This window comes from Pelodiscus sinensis, chromosome 24, assembly GCF_049634645.1.
Source record: "Pelodiscus sinensis isolate JC-2024 chromosome 24, ASM4963464v1, whole genome shotgun sequence".
Classification (NCBI taxonomy): Eukaryota; Metazoa; Chordata; order Testudines; family Trionychidae; genus Pelodiscus; species Pelodiscus sinensis.
Genome location: NC_134734.1, coordinates 10,238,428 through 10,263,277, shown reverse-complemented (window position 1 = coordinate 10,263,277; position 24,850 = coordinate 10,238,428). Strand labels below are relative to the sequence as shown.

The 24,850-nt window shown below is 51.9% G+C and overlaps 1 protein-coding gene across 9 annotated transcripts in view; it reads right to left on the bottom strand.

Moving 5' to 3' along the window:
• Window positions 1–24,850, bottom strand: part of DNAH2 (dynein axonemal heavy chain 2) — a 293,067-nt gene that overhangs the window by 175,547 nt on the left and 92,670 nt on the right. For all 9 annotated transcript variants that reach the window (XM_075908075.1, XM_075908072.1, XM_075908076.1 and 6 more), the window contains 8 exons: window positions 24,520–24,720; window positions 23,481–23,637; window positions 22,721–22,895; window positions 21,718–21,881; window positions 21,312–21,473; window positions 20,806–20,909; window positions 5,643–5,799; window positions 4,670–4,752 (listed from right to left, as the gene is read on the bottom strand). In XM_075908075.1, coding sequence (XP_075764190.1) covers window positions 4,670–4,752; window positions 5,643–5,799; window positions 20,806–20,909; window positions 21,312–21,473; window positions 21,718–21,881; window positions 22,721–22,895; window positions 23,481–23,637; window positions 24,520–24,720 — 1,203 coding nt within the window. The remainder of the gene's footprint in view (window positions 1–4,669; window positions 4,753–5,642; window positions 5,800–20,805; window positions 20,910–21,311; window positions 21,474–21,717; window positions 21,882–22,720; window positions 22,896–23,480; window positions 23,638–24,519; window positions 24,721–24,850) is intronic.

Here is a 24,850-nt window from a genome sequence, read left to right as displayed (position 1 = left end):
ACACATTTTCATCACAGAGCTGAGCAAGCTCTTTGCTGCCACACCACAGACAGCCATATGCCAGCTCTGCAGCTCCCAGATATTAACCGAATCACCAAGGGACAACCCTGCCGCAGCCAGCAGCTCCAGAGGTCAGGATGTCCTCAGACAACTTGCTCTCTACTTACAAACCTGGGCCTGTGAGAAAGACAAATGGGAAAGCTAAAGGCCTTGGTCTGCTCTGCTGTTCGGCTCTTTTGGAAAGAAAGGAAACCATGCTTAGTGGGTAGTGCTGGGACTTCACATCTCTAGTTCTGCTTCTGACTGTAGAAGAGGAGTAAGGCTGAGTAGTCAGAACAAGGAGGCTGGGGTTATGTCTACACTTCACAGACTACACTAGCATAGAATGCTGATGTGCCATGTGACAAGGACTCAGCCTAAAGCAATAGAAGGGATTTCTTTGTCAGTGTAAGGACACAACCACCCTAAACAACAGGAGCTACTCAATGGAAGCATTCTTTTGTTGACACAGCTGTGTCTACACAAGGTCAGAAAGCACGGCTCCATCATTCAGGTGATAGATTTTTCACACCCAACCAACATAACTATGCCAACCTAACATTTAAGTGTCAAACAAGTCTGGAAACCAGGACTGCTGGGTCCTATACCTGGCTGTGGAAGGGGAATGGAGTCTAGCAGTCAGAGCAAGGAGACTGGGAGTAGGACACTTGAGCTCAGAGGAAAATGGTCAGGCAGTTAGAATGAGGGCTGGAGTTCTAGTCTCAGCTCTGTGAAGGGAAGGAAGTGTTCAAGGGAGGGTTCACCTATCTACCTGTACTCAGACAGAAAGTGAAATGATTCAATTGTGACAGACCCTCCCCCCCATGCTTTATGAAACTGTCTTATGGATACAAATATGCATAACTCAAAGATGCTTTGGACAAAATATGTCCTGCAACCTATCAAACTGAATGCTGGTGTGCACACGAGATGTGCCGGGTGTGCCTAGGCACACCCTAATGTTTCAAAGGGCCGCCTTGGTGCGCAGGGGAATGGACGCTGCACAGGGTTTGCCATGCATGCGTGGCGTGGCTAAAACCGGCAGGTCTTAGGACCCCATGGAAAGAGGCGGCAGGGAGCAGAATCATCACCCCACCTCCCCAGCAAGCAAGGTAAGTTTAAACCCCGGGCGGGAAGGCAAGGGGTGCACCTGTCTCCGGACAGGGGATGAGAGAAGCGCGGTTAGGCCGGGGTCGGCTCGGCTCGGGAGAAGCACAGCTGGGGTTGGGTCAGGCAGCGTGGCTGGGCTCGGGGCGGGGGGCTCGGGGGCGGGGGCAGCACGGCTGGCCTCGGGGTGGGGGGGAGGCCCCCCTCTTCTTCCCTGCCAACCCCACGTTCCTCGACCCCCCTCTCCCCCGCTCTACTTCCTGCACCTCCTTTCTCCCGCCCCCCCCCCCCTCCAGGCCAGTCCTGCGGCTCCTGGACCCCCCGCCAGCTCTGCTTCCCGCCCCCCCTTCCTCCTGGCCAGCCCCCACCCCCTCCACTAGAGGCTCCCAGTACTGATTGCACCCCACCTTCCAGTCATTCCCCCACCACTGCCAGGCTTCACAGTCTGGCGCCCAGACGGAAAACCAGGAAATACCGAACACTGCACGTGTCGGGTATTTTCTGGATTTTTTTTTTTTTTTTAAACCAGAGGGCCCAAAAACTGGATTGTCTGGTAGAAAACCAGACACCTGGCAACCTTATGAGTCGGACCCGGTGCAGGCACCAAGTGATGGGGAGATTGCCAGAACTTTGGGAACTAGAGACTGCAGGGTGTGGGTTTGTGGCCCAAAAGGGGGCTGAGAAACCTAAGAAAGACAGAGTAGGGGGAGCACCAGAAGGGTGACAGGCAGGGTGACCCTAGAACTCTGTTACAGACCAGCTGGTGGCTGTGGAGGAGGAGGGAAAAATAGGGGGAAAGGATCAGAGAGGAAGGGGCTTGTGCTGAAGGGAGGGGGGCAGTTCAGGAGAAGAAAGGAGAAGGCACCAAGGGACAGAGTGGAGGAGAGAGACAAATGCAAGGGGGCCAAGTGCAGACAATGAGGAAAAGGGCAGATGGGGAAGTGTCAGTGAGAGGGGGGACAGGATGATGCTAGAAGAGGAGAGGGGAAGGGCTTTGGGGGGCTAGAAGAGAGAAGGGGAGGTGCTGGGAGAAGGCATGAAAGAAGGGGTGGGCATGAGGAAGGCAAGGATGGAGCAAGGCATGGGAGAGGGCACAGGGGAATGAGGGGAACGGGGGCAGAGGGTGGTGAGGGGGTGGGCATCAGGGAAAAAGAGGGCAAAGGGGGCCGGGGCAGTGAGGGAAGGGGGAGGCACCAGGAGGGTGCAGGGCTAAGGGAAGGTGCAAGTGCCAGGGGATTCTGGGGGTGAAGCAGAAGGACAGACACCTGCAGGGGAGGGACCAGCACCAGAGGAGAGAGGCAGGGCAGGTGTGTAGTGGGAGGTGTTAGGAGAGGGGATGAGGAGGAGTACCGTATATTCCGGCGTACAAGACGACCTTTGAAGTTAAAAAACATCCCCCAAAAATCGGGGGTCGTCTTGTACGCCGGATGCCCCGCCGCCGGAGCCCCTCCGCGGCTTTGAAAGCCTCGGGGGAAGCCGGCGGCGGGGCATCCCAGGCGCGCATGGGCTGCCCCCCCTCCGGAGCCCCTCCGCGCCGCCGCGGAGGGGCTCCGGAGGGGGGGCAGCCCATGCGCGCCTGGGATGCCCCGCCGCCGGCTTCCCCCGAGGCTTTCAAAGCCGCGGAGGGGCTCCGGCGGGCGGGCAGCCCATGCGCGCCTGGGATGCCCCGCCGCCGGCTTCCCCCGAGGCTTTCAAAGCCGCGGAGGGGCTCCGGCGGGCGGGCAGCCCATGCGCGCCTGGGATGTCCCCCCGCTGGCTTCCCCCGAGGCTTTCAAAGCCGCGGAGGGGCTCCGGCGGGGGGGGGGGGGGGAGCCCGGGAGCCCAGGCGCTCCTGGCGGCTTTGCTCCCGGTGCCTCTGGTCTGCTGGGGACCATCTCCAGCAGACCAGGGACACCGGGAGCAAAGGAGGCGGAGGGGCGCTGGGGTATAAGATGAAACCCTATCTTTTAATTAAAAAGATAGGGGGTCGTCTTATACGCCCAGTCGCCCTATACGCCGGAAAATACGGTAGTTCACATAATCAGCATGGGGCTACTGGAGGAGTGGGCACAGGGAGGAGAGAAGGGCTGGTGGAGTGGGGCAGGTCTCAGGAGGGCTGAGGGTAGTGAGAAGGGCAGGAGTCAGGACAACAGAGGAGGGTGAGGTGTTGGGGGGCAGCAGGCACCAGGGGAGCTGATGGAGCAAGGGGAGGAGACATGGCAGCAGAGAAAAAAGGTAGAGGTTAATAAGATATTTATTAATAAATTGGGTGCCACGGTGGCGCATCCAAACAAGCCACATGAACTCAGTAATGGTGCACAACACAAAATTCATTCTGCTCATGGGAGGAAACTCTTAGAAGGAACACTTCCCCCAGCCTCTCCACCCCCCGAGTTAATGTCACACAGATTGGGTTAAAGGAATTGCAGGATAGCAGCATGGGCGGGGGGTTTGGTGAGGGCCAAACTAATCCCTATTGGTAAGAGGATGGTGGGAAAAGTCCTTGGGGAAGGGGGTCATCACATGACACCTTTTATTTCTGGTCATGTGTACAAATTGTCCCAAAAGTATTACCCCCAGAGGCGTGGCTAATGGGGGTCAGGGGCTGTGGCTAATGGGGGGAGGGTCAAAGAGTACATTTTTAAAAAAATGCTTTGAGTGCGCACCCTAATGAAATGTGCTGCGCACGCCTATGAAATTGAATATCACAATCTGATGAATTCCCACCCAAAAGGATGCAAAATTTTCAGGCTCTTTGTCTTTGGCTGGCATGAGACACCCAAAAAGGAGCCAAAGACCCCAGAAAAAAAAAGATCTTCCCTGGCCTGGAAGTTTAGCGAAATAAGAACAGCTTTAGGGGAAGTTTGCTAGAAGCTTTAATGTGTTAGAACTAGCTATTCATTTTCTGTTGTTTTAAATTTGTAATTTATTTTGCTCTGTCCATTTTCACTTGCAATTACTTAAATCCTACTGTTTGTCCTTAATAATATCACTTTTATTTACTACCAAGCTGAGTGTAAATAATTGTTACCTGGGGGACCAATCAGTGTGTACATCATCCTTTCACTGTTAAAGGGGGCTTGCTTGCTTGAATTATTTATTTGGGGTTCTGATCCCACTTGGGGGTGGGTTTCCTGGCTGCTGTGCCTGAAACTGCATTCTCCTCAAATCTGAAGTGATTTATCGTCTGCACTGCTCTTCGGGAGGGCAGTGAGCTCAGCTCTGTGTCTTGGCTGGGGGAAACCGGGAAATCTGGCCCAGCAAGACAGGTTGTTGAGTAGCCCCAGAGAGCGGGGGGGGAGGGGGGCGGGGAATGTCAGTTATTTTGTCAGCACACTGGGAAGCAACCCCAAGGAGTCTTCTGTGACTGTACACTGTCACATACATAAGACAGCTTTCCCCTCTGCTTTCCATAGTGTTTCATTAACAACCCAATTCTACTCTGCAGGAGACACCCTAGAATGCTCAGCTGCTTCTCTACCAGGAACCCTGCACCCCAAATCTTTCCAGTCAGCAATGTAAGGAAGATCTTGGGAAACCTGACCTGAGTCGATGGTGCCCCTTGTCCTTATATGGCACAATATCTAGCAATGTGACATCCCAGGTCTTGGCGATGACTTGGAGAGCCTAGAAGAAAGACAGGGATAGACAGCATGAAATACACAGGGAAATGTGTCTGAGCGGCGCTACGGTCGGAAGGAGAGGCTGTGTGTCTAAGGAAGTGGTGCAAAAACTGTGGCCCATGGGTCACATCAACATTTTATGTGTGGCCTAGAAGACATTTTGGTTACTGTTGCCCACAGGCAGGGTTGCCAGATTCCATTCACATAGTATTACTGAAGTGACACACATGTAAAGCAAGTGCATGTAAAGTGAGGTACATGGTGACTGTACACAACAGTGACTGTTAGAATCATGTGCTCCCTCTCTGTATCCAATCAAAGCATTGCTTTGTTCAATTGACACACCCTGCAAATTCTAGGTACACAAACTCAGTTAACAAAACTACCCTATCCTGGGATATCATCTTGGTTATGAAATCTTACGGTCCACTGAGATGAAGGAGGGCCATTCATGCAGCTCACTTGCTAGCCTAGGTTGGCCATCTCAGGTTTAAGGGCCTCACTGAGCCTGGGGGCTATTCATGGTTCCAAGAGGGGAGAGGAGGTAGCGGGTTAGAACGAGGCAGGGCTGGGAGTCAGGATCCCCAGGTTCCATTCCTAGGCCAGAGATGGGAGGGTAGATCAGTGGTTAGAGAGAAGGTGAAGGAGCTGGGACTGCTGGGTTCTTCTCTGAGCAGGAAAATAGCTAATAGGTAATGCAGTGTGACTAGGAGTCTGGACTCCAGGGCTAGACTCCTGACTCCAAATGATAATAAGCAATCAGTGCCAAATATGATTGTGTTTTGTGATATGGACACCTGTCCTGCTAAGTTCTGGACTGAGACCTTCCACATCTGCTCACAAAACCATGGGAAAGGAACTAGGAAAGAGGGAAAGACAGACGATAAGCTCTACCAGCTCAATAGACAGCTCCTTGGTGGCTGATGCAGAGATTTCATTAATTTTCTCCACGTGTTGATCCAGGCCAAGCTCCACAATATTCTCCAGCCTGAAATCTTCAGCATCCTGGTCGAACGTCCTGAGGACTAAGTCCTTCACCTGATCCCAATGTCTGCAGAGAAGTCATCAACAGCATTAGAGCAGGGAAAGGGCAACCCCTCTCTGCTGATATCCCCTTCAATAAAGGGACTCAGACAATCCCAAAAAAGGAATTCTGTACACTCTACACCACAGAAAGGAAGATGTTGACATGGTCATACGGTTGGCAACTCCAGGATAGGAAATGCAATGAGATGGTAAGGGACCTGATGTGGATTGCTCCAATTAAAGACAAGCTGTGAGTCAAAGCTACACTGACATGAGGATATTCAGCAGAGACCAGGGAGGTATATCAGTTGTATGGTTCTTTCAGGCTGTGTCTAGACTACACCTCTCTGTCGACAGAGAGATGTAGCTTATGCACGTCGAAACTGCTAATGAAGCAGGGATTTAAATATCCCGAACTTCATTAGCATAAACATGGCTGCCACTTTTTTTTTTTTTAAACGGAGCTTTTTCAAAAAAAACAGCAGTCTAGATGCGGATCTGTCGAAAATAAACCCTTTTTCAACAGATCCTGTAAATCTCATTTTTTGAAGAATACAGGATCTGTAGAAAAAGGGTTTATTTTTGACAGATCCGTGTTTAGACTGCAGTTTTTTTTTCAAAAAAGCTCAGTTTCAAAAAAAGTGACGGCCATGTTTATGCTAATGAAGTGCAGGATATTTAAATCCCTGCATCATTAGCAATTCTGAAGTGCCTAATCTACATCTCTCTGTCAACAGAGAGGTGTAGTCTAGACAAAGCCTCAGTGACTGTGGATGGAAGAAAACTAAGGAGGAGGACAGGACACATGGACCCAGTATCAGCAGACCTCAAAAAATCAGTCTGCACAACAGCCTTGTGCAGGATCACATCATTTGGAAGAAGACTATAAATGTTGACAACGCTGAAAAGAGAAATAGCAAGAAACTAAAAGAGGAGTTCTATACTTTTCAACCCCAGAGCCTCCGCTCCCAGAGCACACCAGGAACTGCAACCCTGGGGGTCTCCACTCTCATAGCATGACAGGAACTGCAACCCTGCCTGGCAGCCAGCCCTCAGCTCTGGTCCATGCCATCCCCAGGCAAAGTCAGGGGATAGATCCTCACTAAGCAGCTCTAAGGAGGCTGCATACATGTCTAGGGACATCAGCAGGCCAAAGATCATGACAATTAGAGGAAATTCAAAGCAGAGCAACAGAACAAGTCCCAGGGACACTCTCTCTGGGAACCATGAAGTAGGCTGGACTGCTTGCAGGCATCCCAGGACTGTTTGGAGTACAGCTCCAACAGCTGAGATGAAGGCGATACTCCAATCTGTGGTAAGGGAGTTAATTAACCAATTCTCTTATGTGAGCATAGAAGGACAATGGAAAAATAAGCTCTTCCTCCTCCCCCCAAGGCATTGCACCTGCTTTCCCACCATTCCATAGACACACACCTCCCACGAGGTGCAAGTGTGGTGCTCTGCAGTGAATCACCAGTGTTAGGGAGAAGAGGAATTCTCACTCACCAGCTCGCTAATGAGCATATGTTCATGTGGGACTGATGAACGAGGTCAGAGTCGAGACCCTTTGCTTTAGCTCTCCGAAGAGATGAAATAACTACATGATAATCAACCAATATTGCTGGCTGCATCTTCCAAGGCAACCAATTTTGTGTATGAGCAGCACAAACAGGGATGTTAGTGTATAAAATGTTAGCGGTTACACGGCTATTCAATAGTCCCCAGGGGCTGGCAGCCAGTATACACCTGGTCCCACTCCCAGGGAGCCCCCTCCCACCCCATGTTGCTGTCTTTCTATCAAAAGCAGCTGTGTGGGATGACAACAGCCTCTGTCATGGGAGGTCCAAGCTCCCCACGGACATAGGATACTCTGCCATGCAGCCTCTGTCCGTGGGGAGCTCAGACTCCCCAGGGACAGGGGCTGCTGCTGTGGAGCAGCCTCTGTCTGCAGCAGGCCCATGCTCACCGCGGACAGAGGCTGCTCCATTGGATGCCAGAGCAGCCTCTGTTTGCAAGGACCTCAGATGCCCACCAACAGGGTCAGCAGCTTTCCCTCCCCTACCCCCATACTACTGCCTCTGAAAAAGGCAGCAGTGGAGGGATGGAGGGGGGAGCAGGTGGCTCCATGGAGCCAGTGCTGGGGGGAGCCAACTTTTAAGCGGACTCCCACCCAGCACTGGCTCCTGCTAGTTCCCTTTCCCCCACTGCTTCTGTAGGAAGCAGCAAGGGGGGGGGGCAGGTGGGTCTGCGGAGCTGGCACATGTGGAGAGCCAGCTTAAAAGCCAGATCCCCAAGCATATTGGCTCCCACCTGCCCCATCACTCTTTGCATTGCTGCCTCTCTATCAGAGACAGCAGCATGGGGATGGGGGTGGGCAGGTGTATCCAGGCAGATCCACTAATACAGAGGCAGCAAGGGGGGAATAATGCGTGTAGTTGACAGGATTAACCAATAAACCCAGGTTTGTTGATTAATCATGTAGTCGTCTCTATGTTGACATCCCTAAGCAAAATGCCCAGAGCCAGGCATAACAGGGTGTTCGATGCATGGGTAAGGCACCAGGAACAGTCACTCACCATATAGCTGCTAGAGCTCCAGGAATCTAATCCCAACCTTTTGTTCAGAGCAGGAGGGGCTTGGACCCAGGATGGGAAAGTTACTCATCTGATGCAGTAACTAGAGTTCTTCAAGATGGCTGTCCCTGTGGGTGCTCCACCTTAGATGTCTGAGTGCCGCTGTGCTTCTAATCGGAGATTTAGAGTCATGCCACCGGTGCGTGACTTTTGAAACGGCTACTCTGCATGCACAGCCAACCATCCCTTCAATTCCTTCTCTGCCACAGATATGAGAGATTCCAAAGCAGAGAGGAAGAAGGGTGATGGAACACCCCATGGGGCAACTACCTCAAAGAACTCCCGTTACTGGTGAATAACCTTCCCTTCTTGTTCACGAAGTGTCCCTGTGGGTGCTCCACTTTAGGTGATTATGAAGCAGTAGTCGGGCTTGGTGGTGGGAGCTTCAAGAGACCTGAACTGGTAACGGAGAATACTGTTCAGCCAAATTGAGTATCAGAAGCAGAATAGGTCTGGATGACATAGTGGTTGCTATGCCAAAGCCCAGGTGGCAATGCTGCAAATTTCTTCAGTTGATACACCCTGGAGGAAGATGGTGGTTGCTGCCATTGCTCTTGTGGAATGAGCCTGAATAGCCACTGGGGGCTCTCATTGGAATAGTATGCAGACATCTGGCATAAAGCACGAGACCCATCTGGATAGTCTCTGTTTTGAAATAGGTAAACCCTGAGATCTCTCTGTGGTTGAAATGAAGAGTCTTGGAGATCCGCAGAAGGGTTTTGTGTGTTGTAAGTAAAATGCAATTGCCCTGTGGATATCTAAGGTATTTCCCATTTTTCGCAGGTGTGCTGCCACTACTGCCAGGGTCTTGGAAAGGACCCATGGGGCCACTGAGAGTCCAAATGGCAGCACTCTGTATTGGAAGCGGAGGTTTCAGATGACGAATTGTAGGAAGTGCCAGTGCACTAGGTGTATAGAGGTCTAGAGTAGTCAGCCAGGCTCCCTTCTCCAAAACAGGAATTATGGTTACCATTTTGAAATGCTGGATTCAAATGAACTGATTGAGCTTGTAGAGATCCAGAATACGTCTCCAACCACCTATCTTTTTGGCCGTGAGAAAATAATGAGGGTAGAATCCCTTGCCCTGTGCTGTCAGGGTATGTGTTTTATGGCACCCAATTGAAGGAAATAGTCCACTTCGTGTAGGAGCACATCTTCGTGAGGGGAGTCCCTGAAGAGGGACAGGCGGGGGAGGTAGAAGGGAGGGGTAAGTGAAAATGGGATACAGTCACCCCTTTGGATAATTTCCAACACCCACTTGGTGGTGGTGTTGCCAAATGTTGTGGATGAGATGGACTAGTGCCATGGAGAAACTGGGGATGTCAGACTCTTGACCAACACTTCAAAAGGCCTGATGTGAACTGGATGGTTGTGGGATTGATGTCTAGTTGGATGTTTGTCTACTCCTATTCTGGCATGGCCAGCGCTTATTGTCTATGGGTATGTCTACACTACCCCGCTAGTTCGAACTAGCGGGGTAATGTATGCATACCGCACTTGCTAATGAAGCCCGGGATTTGAATTTCCCGGGCTTCATTAGCATAAGCGGGGAGCCGCCATTTTTAAATCCCCGCTGCTTCGAACCCCGTGTAGCGCGGCTACACGGGGCTCGAACTAGGTAGTTCGGACTAGGGTGCCTATTCCGAACTACCGGTACACCTCGTTTCACGAGGAGTACCGGTAGTTCGGAATAGGACCCTAGTCCGAACTACCTAGTTCGAGCCCCGTGTAGCCGCGCTACACGGGGTTCGAAGCAGCGGGGATTTAAAAATGGCGGCTCCCCGCTTATGCTAATGAAGCCCGGGAAATTCAAATCCCGGGCTTCATTAGCAAGTGCGGTATGCATACATTACCCTCCTAGTTCGAACTAGGAGGGTAGTGTAGACATACCCATATTGCCTATGCTGTTGGTTAAAAGACTGTATCTTTGTGTACAGGACCTTCCCCACTTTCTTTTTATGACAAGTACATGGATGCCAAGCACCTTGAGCATGGCTCATCAGTCCTTCAAGGTATGAAGCGAGGCATCAGTGGAGTTCTCAAAGAGCTTGGCGCCCTCAAAGGGCAGGTCTTCTGCTGTGGACTGCACCTTTCTGAGGAACCTAGAGAGCTGCAGTCATGATGCCCACCTCATCGCTACTGCAGACACAATTAGTCTAGCTGCTGTATCAGCCGAATCTAATGCAGCCTATAGGGCTGTCCATGAGATTAGAGCCCCCTCTCACTGATGTTTGATTTAAATTGCTCTCTCTTGTTATCTAGGAGGAATTCAATAAAAGTTGTAAACTGGTTAAAAAAAAAGTGAGTTACCTCATGCAGTAACTGTTCTTCGAGGTGCGTGTCCCTGTGGGTGCTCCACATCAGGTGTAGAAACGTCCCAAAGCCTTGGAACGGAGCTTTTTCTAGCAGTGCCTGCAAGCCTTGCGCTGTGCTCTGCTTGGCACCTCGTGCGTGCAGTTTGCCGGCTTCCCCTCCCCCACCTGCCCCCATTCAGTTCCTCTTCTCCACTGGAGTATTTTGTGACTCCGAGTAGAGGGGAGAAAGGGAGGGTTGTGGAGCACCCACAGGGGGGGACACCTCAAAGAACAGTCGTTACTGCATAAGGTGAGTAATTCCCTTTTTCTTCTTTGGGTGATGTCCCCATGGGTGCTCCAGATCAGGTGATTGACAAGCAGTATCCGAAAAGATGATGGGAATCGGAACCACTTACCGCTTAGAGGCTGTAGATAGCACTGCCGTCACCAGTGCTGAATCGGGGCAGCCAGTTGTGGCATAATGGCAAGCGAAGGTACGGTCTGAGGACCAGGTGGCTGCCCTGTAGCTGTCTTTGAGTGGTATGTTGATAAGGAAGGCCATGGAGGCTGCACGGGCAGTGGGTGCCCTTGCTGGAGTAGGCATGGGCTTGTTGCGGAGTGCATGACAACAAAGTATGCACGATGAGACCTGTTTGGAGATGTGTTGCGCTCAGATAGGCACGCCCTTCGAGTGTGATGCGATGGATATGAACAAGCGAGATTTGCGGAATGATCGCGTTCTGTTTATATAGAAAGCCAAAGCTCATCATATATTGAGTACGTGGAGCATGGCCTCCCTGGGGAATGCATGAGGCTTGGGAAAGAATGCTGGTAACACTATAGGTTTGTTGATGTGGAAGGCCATGAACACCTTGGGTAAAAATGTTGGATGTGGACATAACGTGACTTTGTCCTTAAGAGTTCCGTCATGAGACCCCCTATTTCACTAACCCTCCTTGTCAAGATGATAGCTGTAAGGAATCTTATTTAACAGAAATTCCAGTGGGAAAGTGGCCAAGGGTTTGAAAGAAGGCCTCATGAGAGTGTCTCGGACAAAGTTTAGATTCCATGTAGCGGTAGGCACCCTGACAGGAGGGTAAAGGTTTTGAAGAGCCTTCAGAAATCTTGTAGTGGAGTGCACAAATACCGATGAGCTGTCTATATACTCATGCAGAGCTGATATCACTGCAAGGTGTACCCTCACGGAGGAATGTGATAGACCCCCAGTTTTGAGATGATGTAGGTAGTCAAGAATCTGGTGAAATGGTGCAGCGTGAGGATCTGTGTGGGCCAAGTGACACCAGGCTGAAAATCTTTTCCATTTTTGCATGTAGGTAGCCCTTGTAGATGGTATTCTGCTCTGTAAGAGGATTTCTTTCACATGGTCTGAGCATAGGGATTTCATTCCTTGGAACCAGAGAGGAGCCATGCGTGTAGTGTGTGAGGCTAGGGGTGAAGTAATCTGCCACTGTCCTGAGATAGGATGTCGTACTGGAAGAGGAGAGGATATGGCACGGCTACGGACATTGTGTGAAGAAATGGGAACCAGGTCTGTCTTGCCCAGGATGGTGCTATTAGTATGACCAGAGCCCCGTCCACACAGATCTCGTGTAGCACTCGGGCTATAAGTGGGATGGGCGGGAAGGCATAGTGTAGTGGTTCGTCCCAATGGATGAGGAAGGCATCGCCATGAGATTCTGTGCCTAGGTTGGCTCTCGAGCAAAACCCAGGACACTCGGTATTGTCAGGAGTCGCAAAGAGGTCTATATTCAGGACTCCCCAATGGTGGAAGACGGAGGTGAGTATGGCCGGATGTAATTCCCATTCATGGTCAGAGTTGAAATTTCGACTCAGGGAGTCTGCCTGAACATTGTTTATTCCAGGTAAGTATGAAGACTTCAGGGTGATGCCATGCTGGATGCACCAATTCCAGAGGCAGATGGCTTTGGCGCACAGTGACAGGGAGCAAGCTTCCCCCTGCCTGTTTATGTAAAACATGGTTGTCATGTTGTCGGTTAAGTATGTGAACAGTCTGGTCAATAATGAGCGGAAGAAAATAGTTGCAGGCATTCCTCATGGCTCTGAGCTCGAAGAGGTTGATATGCAGTGAGGATTCGCGTGCCGACCACCTGCCTGGAACTGTGTGATTAAGTTGATGCGCGCCCCAGCCAATAAGGGAGGCATCTGTAGTCATCTGTCTAGACAGTTAGGGCTGGAGGAAGGGAACACCTGAAAGGGAACACCTGTTAGAAGGTTGGAGGAAATTGTCCACCATGTGAGTCCAGCACCCTCTTGGGGAGCATGACCTGTTTGTGTAGGGAGTGGAGGCCTGGTCTGTAAAATGATGCTAGCCAGTGCTGTAGGGCTCGGAAGAGGAGGCGAACATATTGTACGACATAGGTGGTAGCCACCACGTGTCCCATTGCTTGTAGGCAGGTCAGAACCTTAGTGGTACGGGTGGTCAGCAATACGGTCACAATGTCGTGTAGTGCTGAGAATCAGTGTTGGGGGAGATAAGCCCTGGCTGTCAAAGAATCGAGTCAGGCCCCAATAAATTCTATGCCATGAGTGGGGAGCAGGGTCAATTTCTGTTAGTTTATTAGAAGGCCCAGATGGTTGGATGAAGATCTGCCTAGTGTTGGCAATCATGTCGGCAGTCTCCACCTGAGATCAGCCTTTTATAAGACAGTTGTCTAGATATGGAAAGATGATGATGCCCCGATGTTGGAGATAGGCTGTGACTACAGCCAGGACCTTTGAGAAGACTCTGGGAACCGAAGAGAGCCCAAAGGGAAATACTCTGGACTGGTAATGGGTATATTGTGATGGGTGCATGGTGATATGAAAGTATGCAACCTGAAGGTCGAGGGCTGCGAACCAGTCCCCTTTGTCCAAAGCTGGTATAATCGATGCCAGTGTTACCATTCTGAAGCATTGTTTCCACACATACTTAACTTGCGTAGATCTAGTATGGGTCTACATCTCTGTGTGCTTTTGAGTAGAATCCTCTCCCTCGAAAGGCCTGGGGAACCTCCTTTATCACTCCCAAGTGGAGAAGATGGTTGATTTCCTGTCTGAGGAGCATCTTGTGAGAGGGGTCCCTGAAGAGGGTCAGGGAGGGGGGATGGGCAGGGGGAAGCAACATAAAGGGGATGGCATATCCTGTACGGATAATCTCAAAGACCCATCAATCTGATGTTATAATGTCCCACTGATGGTAAAAAGGATGAACTCTGTTGGTGAAAAGATGGTACTAGCCCATTGGCAAAGGTCAAAGTGGGAGGTCGGGCAGACCCTTGACCAAACTCTCAAACCTGATGTTTTGTTGACTGGGGGCCTGAGGAGCTGAGGACTGAGGATGGGTGTCTAGGGTGGTTGTAATCGTACTGTCTTTGCTGGGCACAGTTGTAGTAGCTATCCCTGGTCTTACTATATGGGGTATAACGCCTTTGACGATAAAGTGGGGTGTACATTCCGAGTGTTCGGAGGGTGGTGCAGTAGTCTTTGCTACTATGTAGGACTTCATCAGTTGTTGATGCAAAGAGCTTGAGCTAATCAAAGGGAAGATCTTCCACCCTGGTACTCTTTGGTACCCCAGCCACAAGGAGCCAAGAAGCTCTTCTCATGACCACGGCTGCGGCAGTTGCCCTGGACACTGTGTCAGCTACATCTATTGCAGAGAGGAGAGTTGTATGAGCGGTCGTGTGACCCTCATGTATAATGCCCCTGTGGATTGACCTTTGGGAGTCAGGGAGATGTTCAATCAATTCAGCCAGTTTGGAATAGTTGTCAAAGTCATGGTTTGCTAGCAAGGCTGCACAGTTGGCTATCCTTAGTTGAAGGGTGGCCAACAAATAGACCTTCTTACCAAAAAGGTCCAACATCTTGTGTTCTTTATCAGTAGATGCTGTTTTGGTACGCGGGGCTTTTGCACGTTGGTTAACTGCATCAATGACCAGAAAGTTAGGTTGTGGATGCGAGAAAAAGAAGACCAGATCTTTTGGAGTACAAAGTACTTCCTGTCAGACTTCTTACATGTTGGCTGAATTGAGGTAGGGGCTCACCAGATTTCATCAGAAACCTCTATTATTACCTCATCAATCAGAAGTGTAATTCTGGCTTGTGAAGCGGGGCTGATATTCTTTAAAAGCCAATGCTGTTTCTCCCAAACTTCCTGGAGGTAGACGTCCTGTGTTGTTGCCATCCTCAGTGTAGTGGGGTGGAATGGCCACCCACTGAGCCGGAGGCGGAGGAACCCCTCGGGCGGCCATTTTGGGCCCGACCTAGCCCCGCCCCCTCACCTGACCGGAAGTCAAGGGGCGGGACTAGGACTATAAGAAGGCTGCCTGGGAGCTCAGTCAGAGCCCAGCCTCCGAAGGAGCCGGAGGCCCGGCTGGAGCTCCTGCCTGGGGAGGCTAAGACCCGGGCTAGGCTGCCCTCAGCCACCTTCCCAGAGGCCGGCCAGGGCCTCCCTGCCCGGGCTACTAGGGCCTGGCCTGGCCCGCCAGCTGAACCACTCGTGGACCCAGAGGACGGGACCGAGCCGCTGGACCAGCTGGACCCCCGGTGGGTATGGGAACGCCGGGCCGGACAATCCCCGCGGGACACTACAGAACCCCGACCTCTTGACCCCTGGATTGGGCCGCCGGCCCCTGCGGAGACGACGCGGACTTCAACTCCCCGACAGGCCGCTGGGGCTACAGGTACTGGGGAAGGGGGAGACAAGAAGCGGCCCAGGGGGTAGCATGGGCTGAGAACAGCCCTAGGCCAGCAAGTTGCGGGCTGGAGCCCCTGCTGAGCCCGTAGCAGCTGAACGGCTGCATCCAGGGCCCCTGGGCCGGGGCGCAGTGGAGTGGGTGGGCCTGCGCCCCCTGCCACCCACTAACCGGGTGGCAGTCTCCCACCCCCTTGCCACTGCTGCAGCTACACTGCCTGCCCCGCTCGTGAACTAGGAGCTCCTACAGACCGGTGGGTTTGTTTGGGGCCCGCCTTGCGTTGGGGCCTGGCCGCCAGTTGCTGCCCTGCCCTGTTCGAGGGCCTGGGCGTCCGTATGAGGGTTTTGCACCCGGCCACGATCCGGACCGGACCTTTAAAGGGCCAGGACTCGGACTACTGTAGGGCACGGTGGAGCCATAGGACGGACTAGCCATCCACTGTACCAGGGCGGAGGACCCGCCTCCTAAAGGCCTGCCGGCCTACAACGAACTATTCCCCCGGAAGGGGACAGCTTAGAGGCTATGGTTGTCACTGCCGGAGGGCAGTGACCAAAAGGGCGACGTGGCGACGAGAGCCACCCGCTACACTATAGTTGTCACTGCCGGAGGGCAGTGACCAAAAGGGCGACGTGGCGACAAGAGCCACCCGCTACATCCTATACAGCTTGTGGAATTATTTTATGTCATCAGATGGATGACTCTCATCAGGTATTACCGCCTCTTGGGGGTGTAAGGACATATTGTCATGGGGTGAATCCACCTGTAATTCAGCATGATCGGAGAGTTGACCCTCCTCTTCTTCGTCCAAATCTGCAACTGACAGTACAGATTGAGGCAAGGAGGGTGGAAATAATCTCCCTGAGGCAGAGGACGATGCAGGATGTCTCTTCCGTACGCCCCAGTGATCCCATGGCGCCCAGCAAGGCGGGTTGTACGGTGGAGGGTACGGGTACTCCAAGTACCAGGTTGGGTATATTAGTCTACCCTGGAAGTAGTAAGGGTGACAAGATGTAGTAGGGGATGAGTGTTGTGATGAGAAGACACTGTATTGGTCCTCCCGCCTGATAGCCTCTCGTTCAGATAATGCCGGAGATCTTGGCTAGTGTAGGGAGAGCCCTGGGGAGGGCTGCATGGGGGAAGCCCGTCTGGAGCACATAGGTGAAAGCTGTGGTCTGTCACTTTCACGTGCATCCTGCTGAGGCTCCTCTGGAGTCTCTTTAGGGGGCAGCATAGAGCTGGAGGTGGACAAGCTCACTTCCAAACCCCATTCCCTTCTAACAGGCTACGTGGTTGTACGTGGCGTAATTATCTGTGCCGCGTCTGTTGTTGCTGCTGGCACCGGTGTGCATGGATGCTGGGAAGTGCTCTCCGGTGCCAAGACTGATCTTCCCGGCACCAAAGCTGAGCGTGCCTGAGAGATCACAATGCTGCTTGTGGCACTGGATTCGCCGGTGCGGGGGGTGCTCGACCAATCCACTCCCGACACTCGGAAGGATGGAGTTGGGGGCAGGGACTTAGCTGGACATTGTCCCCTTTTTGGCAGTGCCACTGGTGCTGGTGAGGTGGCCCTTTTCCTGGCAAGTTATGCTGCTGGTGAAAAGCCCTGAGAGCACTTAGGCTGCATTGCCTTGTCCAGCAAAATCATCTTTGTCTTTCCTCGCTCTTGCTGTGAGAGAGCGGCAGAGCTCACATTTGTGGGGAACATGCGTCTCCCCAAGACGGCAGATGCAATCCACGTGTTTATCTGAAACTGGCAGGGGCTCCTGGCATGAATGACATTTCTTAAAGCCAAGTTAGCTAGGCATTGCAGCTTCTGACAGGCTCTCCACCAGTGTTCTATTGAGGGCTGCCCCTGTAGCCGTTACTGCCGTTAACATATGAGTTGCGGTTTTGTTTCATTTGTCTTTCTTTCTTTTGTTTTTTGTTTTGTTTTTTAAGGTACAGCGAGAGAGCGGCTGAGAGAAGGAAGCAGCGAGGTTAGTGGCCGCCTGCATGCGGGCGCCCGCTGAAGTTGGTACTGTGTGAGAGGCTGACAGAAATCTTTCTCTCTTCCCCCCCCCCTTTTTTTTTTCTTTAATAGTATGAAGCCAAACGAGAGGGCAGGTGAGAGGAGATAGGGAGAGTGAAACCAGGGAGGTTTCTCGCTCCTCCTGAGGAGAAGCTGAGGAGAACAAAGAACTCCATCTGAGACAGAGGACAGGAGAAGAGGAACTGAGAGGAGGAAGGGCGAGCCACACGTGCAAGGCGCCAAGCAGAGCACAGCACGAAGCTTTCCTCACACATGCACAGCTCGTAGGCACTGCTAGAAAAAGCTCTGCTCCAAGGCTCCAGGATGTCCCTACACCTGATATGGAGCACCCATGGGGACATCACTCAAAGAAGAATGTTGTGAGTGTATTTTGCCAGAAGTGCCGTATAATTGGAAATTCTGAGTTGCAGGCTGGCTGAAGGGTAGGCCTTCCTGCCAAAAAAGTCCAATCTCTTCCAGTCCCTGTCATAAGAGGTTGTGCGAGGTGTGTGTGTGTATTTGTTGTCTACCCTGCTGGTTAACCGTGTCCACCACCAGAGAATTTGGGGAGAAGGGCCAGAATAAGAAATTTGCCTCTTTGGGGGGCTACGTAATACTTTTCATCCAACCTCTTGCATGTCAGGGGTACTATGGCGGATATCTGCCAGATAGTTTTCGCTAGATCCATCAAGGCGTCATTCATGGGGCGTGCAAGTCTACCATGCGGAGAGGCATGCAGTATATTGATCAGCTTATGCTGATTTTCTGGCATAGCTGATAACAGAATTTCTAGAGAGTCTGCCACTCTCTTGAAAAGCTCCTGGAATGACTTGAAATCATCCCCCACAGTTGGAGGTGGGAGATTGTGTCATCAGGAGATGATGACGACAGGTGGGTGGGTGGGGGCGAGTCAGGTGTTTGCTCCTCACCCGTCACATCAACCTCCTCCTCCTCTGCATTGGAGACGGATTGGTCAGGCAACTGAGTGGTGGGTGCCTGGGACCTGGTTGCTGGGAAGGATGTTGTGGCTGTTGTAATTGCTGCACCCATGGGTCCCAATAAGGCCAGCTGGGAGGGATTAGTGGAGGCAGCCACTGAGGTGGTTGCCACTGCAGAGGCTGTTTGCTTGGCTTAGGTGAAGAATGCCTTGGGGTATGTACCTCAAGAGGCTCGTCATCGTTGCTTGACAGTGGTTGAGCCGATCCTGCGGGGGTACACAACACACTAAAATGGGATGTGTTTGGGGTGCCATCAGTGCCAAAGAGCAGCATCCCCAGCATTGAGGAGACTAGGAGTTCAGCAACGGCAGTGAATGTTTGTGGTGCCAACATGGAAGGCAACAACACTGGTATCAGTACGATTTGTGGCAGTGTAGGCTGAACTGCCAGTGCGGGGTGCTTGGCAGGGATCAGTGCTGCTTGTTTCATCTGTGTCACAGGTGCCAGCTGTGTGGGAAATGGCATGGTAGCGCTCAGAGCCAATGCCAAACGAGATTTGGTTGGCACCGCAGTTGGTGCCAATGGTGCCTTATAGACTCATAGACTTTAAGGTCAGAAGGGACCATTATGATCATCTAGTCTGACCCCCTGCACAGTACAGGCCACAGAATCTCACCCACCCCTCCTAGAATAATCCTCTCACCTATATCTCAGATATTGAAGCCCTCAAATACTTTGAAGACCCCAAGATGCAGAGACCCTCCAGCTGTGATCTGTACCCCATGCTACAGAGGAAGGCGAAAAACCTCCAAGGTCTCTGCCAATCTACCCTGGAGGAAAATTCCTTCCCGACCCCAAATATGGAGATCAGCTAAACCCTGAACATGTGGGCAAGACTCACCAGCCAGACACCCAGAAAGTTCTCTATAATAACTCCTATCATCCCTCCATTGACCTATTTCCCACTGATAATGGCTGATGCCAACATAGAGGGCTTCTGTTTAGCATTTGTCAGTGCCCTGGAGGAGGACTGAGCCTTCTTCTTGGAGTCTCGGCACTTGTTGGTGCCGGAGCTGCCACCTGCTTGCTTTTCCAGCACCTTTGGTGCAGCCAATGCCAGGGCAGCTTTTTTGTACAGAGAGCATTTCCTCGAGGGGAAAAGGGGAGTCAGCCCCTGAAGAGGAGTGGGATCTCTTCTTGGACACCTGAGCCCAGAGTCCTTGGGGCTCGACCATGCAGGAGCCGCTCTCTTGGAAGCTGTGCCAATAGATGGTTGCCTGGGTGGTGTCGTGTGATCTGGGTCAAAAGCAGGTTGGACCATTTTCTAAAGGAGCATCATTTTTAACTGAAGCTCCCTGGCTTTCCTGGTCCTTGAGGTTAGCTCCTTGGGAGCACTGGGTGGGTAGATGGTACTCCTCACCCAAGCAGCGAACATCTGAAACAGGAATGGACAGCCTGCAGATTATACACCTTTTAAAACCAGGTGAACCAGGCTTGTCCCCGCAAAAAAATGGCTGCTGAAATGTAGGACCTGTAAAAGCCTAAAACTAGCTGTCCTAAGGAAAAAAATTACACTATAAACTGTGAACTATTAAAATGATAATAACCAAGAAAAACTGCTGCTAATAACTATCTAACACTAACACACACTTGAGAGAGACTCCTGGGTTCCAACCGAAGCCAATGGCGGTAGAAGAGGAACTGAAGGCATGCAGAGTAGCCATTTCAAATGTCACGCACCAGCAGCTCTGCATGCACAGCCGACCGTGGGCACTGCTACATAAAATATCCGATTAGAAGCACAGCAGTGCTCAGACACCTAAGGTGGATCACCCACAGGGACAGCCATCTTGAAGAAGAATCTCTGGTTCTAATCCCACGCTGGGAGTGGGCTGAGGTCTGGTGGTTAGAGAGGTGGGGAGGGACCAGGAGTCAGGAGTTTGGGGTTCTAATTCCACTCTGGGAAGGGAGTAGGAGCTGGTAGGTCAGAGCAGGGGGGAAGAGCCAGGACTCCTGGGTTCTCTTTCCTGTTGGGGAATGGACTGGGGGGGAGGAGAGGATGCTCTTAGGCCTCTGGGGTTCAATTCCCAAGACTACCACTCTCACTCTATGAGCTTAGGTATTTCCCTTTCCTTTTCTATGCCTCACAGCAACTGCGAATTTACCCACGTCATAAAGGGGTTGGGAAACAACTTTCTTAAATGCATGCTAAGGTCTATGAGCTCCTCAGATGACAAGAGCTAAGGAGAGGCAGAGGACTATTCATATAATCAGTGGGATCCTGCTGCATCACTGACAGATCCCCAGGCACACAGGATCTCATATATTGCTCCCCGGAGGAGCAGCTTTCAGCCACTCTCCAGAGGGCAGTACAGCCTCTCCAAAGCCCCAGAGGTTTGGGCCAGCAAAATGCATGCAGAGTCTGCACATGAGCCGTACCTACCTCTCCCTCAAAGCCGGGTTCTTGAGGTCTGAGATCAGGGGCATTGTCCTCTTAAACTGCTCAATCTTCACCTTAGAAGTCTCGATAATCTCCCAGTTCCGATCCTTTGATTGGAAAGCAACACCAGTTTTGGGGGGCAGGGATCAGCAGGGAGGGGGGAATACTCACTTGGGTGTCCCCCAGCATGCCTTTGACATGCATCACACCCACACAAAACTTCACGCATTGGTGCACAAGAAGAGATCGTGCTCCCAGTGCGCTGCTCTGGCTAAGCCTCTGCACCAGGTCTAATGAGGACAGGAAACAAGAGCCCTGCAGCTGCACCAGTCCGATTGGTCCTTCCAGCACAGTCCCACAGAGCCTCTCTGGTGACCTCCTGGGAAACCCCCTTCTCTGCTGCCCCCAAAGTTCCCCAGTTCCCCCTGCCATTGCCTCCCTAAAAACCCTTTCCATATACCACAAGGGGATTGGCCAGCAGCACCAGGCCAAGGGAGCCTCTTTCTTACCTTAAGCTCCCGGCTCAACTTGTTGAGCTTCCGGAAGAGCCCATACGCTATGGTTTCCATCACTTCAGTTTGCAGGGTCTTGAAGCTTCCTGTCTTCCACTCATTCCAGTTCTCTTCCCAATCTTTCGTGATCTCCCACACCTGCTGCAGGTAGTCCAGCTCCTGCAGGGCACCAGAGAGAAAGCTTGGCCATGGAAAGAGTGACAACTGGGTCCACATTCTTACCAGACCTGTAGGGGACCTCCACTTCCCAAGCAAGGGCTAGTGCCCAATCCCAGGGACTGTATGTGGATTTGCTCTCAAGCAGCGGCAGGGTATGATCCCTCCAAACTCTCACCCCCAAACCTTCAAGGAAGAGAGGTGAGCCTGAGCTTTGGAAGCTGTAATGCCAGGGAGGGGCTCCCACCTTCTCAAGCTTCTGCAGGTCTTTGGAAGCTGGCTGCTCAATTTTGAAGATGCCCAGGTTGGAGCGCAGGGTATTCTCCTCCTCCTTCATGGTGGCCAGCAGCTGCCGCATCGCCACAATCTGCTCAAGGGCCATCTCACAGCTCACAGCATTGGTAAATGGACCTACAACAAAGAGCTCAGCAACCTCTGCCCCTGCTGCTCCACATCAAGCACAGGGACCTCACTCCTGCGCTTGGAGATGGGACAGGAGGCTGAATGATGTGATCAGAGCAAGTGGGAGCCAGGAGTGGGGCTGGTGGGTTAGAGCAGAGGGAGCTGGGAGTCAGGACACCTGATTTCTCTTTCCAGCTTTGGTGGAGGAGTGGGGGTTAGTGATTAGAGCAGAGGACTTGGGAGCCAGCACTCCTGGATTTTCTCCTCAGCTATGGGAGGGAATTGGATCTAGTAAATTAAAGCAGATGGAACTGGAAGCCAAGATGCCTGGGTTTTATTTCTAGCTCTATGAAGGGAGTAGGATCCAATGGGTTGGAGCAGCGGGTAGGAATAGAGCCCTAGGTTCCTTCCCCAGCTGTGGCAGGGGAGAACTGTCTGATGAGTAAGAACAGATAGGGCAGGACTCCAAAGTTCTATTTCCTGCTCTGAACAAAAGTGGGATCTAGAGGGTTTGAGCAGTTGGGGCTGGGAGTCAGAATTCCTGGATCCTACTCCCAGCCTTTCAGAGCATGGGGAAAGTTCACCAGTGCTCAGTTCCTGAATGACTTTGCAGTGAGGGAAGATGGGGAGGTACATGACAGGGATTTGCAAGAAGACTGCACAAGTTAATGGGCTTACTTGTAGGGAGGGACGTTCGATTAAAAATCACTAATTGTAAATATCTCAATCTATTGAACCAATTTCTTCCAACTTGGCTTGCTCTTTAGGTCTCACAGAGATCTACAAAATGAGCCAAGTATGGTGTGTCTAAAGACCTCTATCCTAGGTGTGGCAACACCACCACCCACCTTTAGTGCCAAAATCCTGAAGAAGGACCTGGGCCTTTTTCTTGAAGTCATCCGCAGAATGGATTAGGCCTGTCTTGAACTTCTCTTTGTGTTTCTTTAGCATGACATCGCTCTCCAAGATGCACTGCTGAAAGGACAGCCATTCGGAATTGAGTGCTCCTAGCGTTTGCAGCACCTGGGACAAGGAGAACAGGGAGAGGGAGGAAAATGAAAGATGTCATCTCTTCAAAATTACCACTGCTTTAAGGAGAAGGCTGGGCACAGTGAGTTCCAGAAACATGGGTAGGATAAATAGACACCTCCTCCACCCCAATGGAAGGGGGTCTTACCCACTTCTAAGTATTCGCTGGGGCTGGACAGCACAGGAGTGGGGGCATCTGGAGATGGGGTTGGAAGCCAGTAACTGTTCTGTGGCACAGAATTGACAGAGAAAATGGAGAGGAGGGCAAATGGAGCAGGAGGGGTGTAGGGAGGGAGTACATTGGGTAGAGGCTGAGACACCCCAAAAGAGCAGGAAAGAGATGATGGGGGAGAGGAGAAAGTAGAGCTAGGTGCCTGAGAATTCAGAGCAGAGAGGCACAGGGAGAGCAGGGAGCCAGGGGAAGGTCTGCAGGGACAGTGGCTACATGACCCTCTTTGCCTGAATGTACAGAAGGGCTCAAATCCTCAAAAGGATGTAGGTTCCTAATTTCCATGGAAACTATGTGCTTAAATCCCTTTGGGCCTGAGCCAGCATGGCAGGGGCCACATCCATACTTACGCCTTCATCCACAGCCACTTCGTATTTCTCCAGGATGGCAAACTGCTCATGAATGGGCGGGATCTGCCCCTCTAGCTTTGGTAGCTCATGCTGCAGCGTGTCAAGGAGCTGCAGGCTTTGGCCCAGTTCCTCCAGAGTCTGTGGAGGCCGGCTGATGCTGCAGGGGAAAAGAGCAAGTGAGACAGGACTGAGTCAATGACAAGGGCTCTCTTGTGTCTGGGTCAGAAGACTGGCAGTGTGGTGGCATAGGATAATCAGTGATGCTGCACTTCCCACATCTGCTCTGCTCAGGGAAGGGTATTTGACACCCCCTGGCAGGACAGGTATGGCAAACCATTCAGGCTGAGGCCCACCCCCCACCGAACACAGCTCTCTCTCCACGGGCCCCTGTAAGGGTTGGGACTGAGCCAAGCCAAAGTGGGGCCCTACTTAATAGTAAGGTTCTGCTCTGAGTAGGGGGCAGCTGACCAGTTCCACTCATAAGCTGATGAATCTCAGACCCACAGAAAGGGTGAGATCTGGCATGGGGAGGGGATGTCTCTGAGCTTTTGCTGTTTTCACAGCTCTGTTACTCTCAAGTACTTTTAAGAGTAAAATAACTGGGCTTAAGAAGCTCTCCTGCTGAGCCTGGCTTCCTGATTCTCCTGCCATGTTGCTTTATGAAGGAATTAAACTAGAAGCCAAGAGTGCTCTCTAGATGGGGCTCTGCAGAATTAGAGGCTTCAAGGAGCTTTGGCTAGATGACGACATCCCATGTTCCAAGGAAGGACAGGACCCGAGAGTCCCAAAGTTAGAAACAATGACTAGACTACCCAGACCCAGCTGACTCAGACATGTGAGACCTAGAGATGGTGACTGTACAGTGGGTAACAGAAGAACTCCCATCAGTGGGGACAAGGGAAGAACAGACTGGAACTAGCTGTTCAAGGAGATGGGCATGGGCAACACAGACAGTTGACTGTCCCTTCCCCAACCAGCAGGGCACTGGAGCAGGAAGAAAGGTGCAGTATGGCCTCTGCCTGACCAGGGAATGCCTCACTTCTTAGCGTTCTCCTGGAGGTAGGTGAACAGCTCCTGTAGCCGGGAACTGGCCATCTCATTCAGCAGGTTGGTGAGCTTGTTCTGCCACTCGTTGCAGTGCTGGACCACAGAGAACTTGAGATGCGAGCAGTCGAGCAACACAAACTGGATGTTCAGCACTGTCTCCTCCTTCTGCACATTGTTGGCCACTTCCATGTACCTGCCAGACACATAAACAGACCAAACCTTCAGGCAGCTGCTTAGTGCAGAGCATGAGAGCTCAGCTCAGCAGTGTGCAGCATCTATATGACTATGGATGAGAATCCCAGAGGCCTCTCTTGACATGAGAT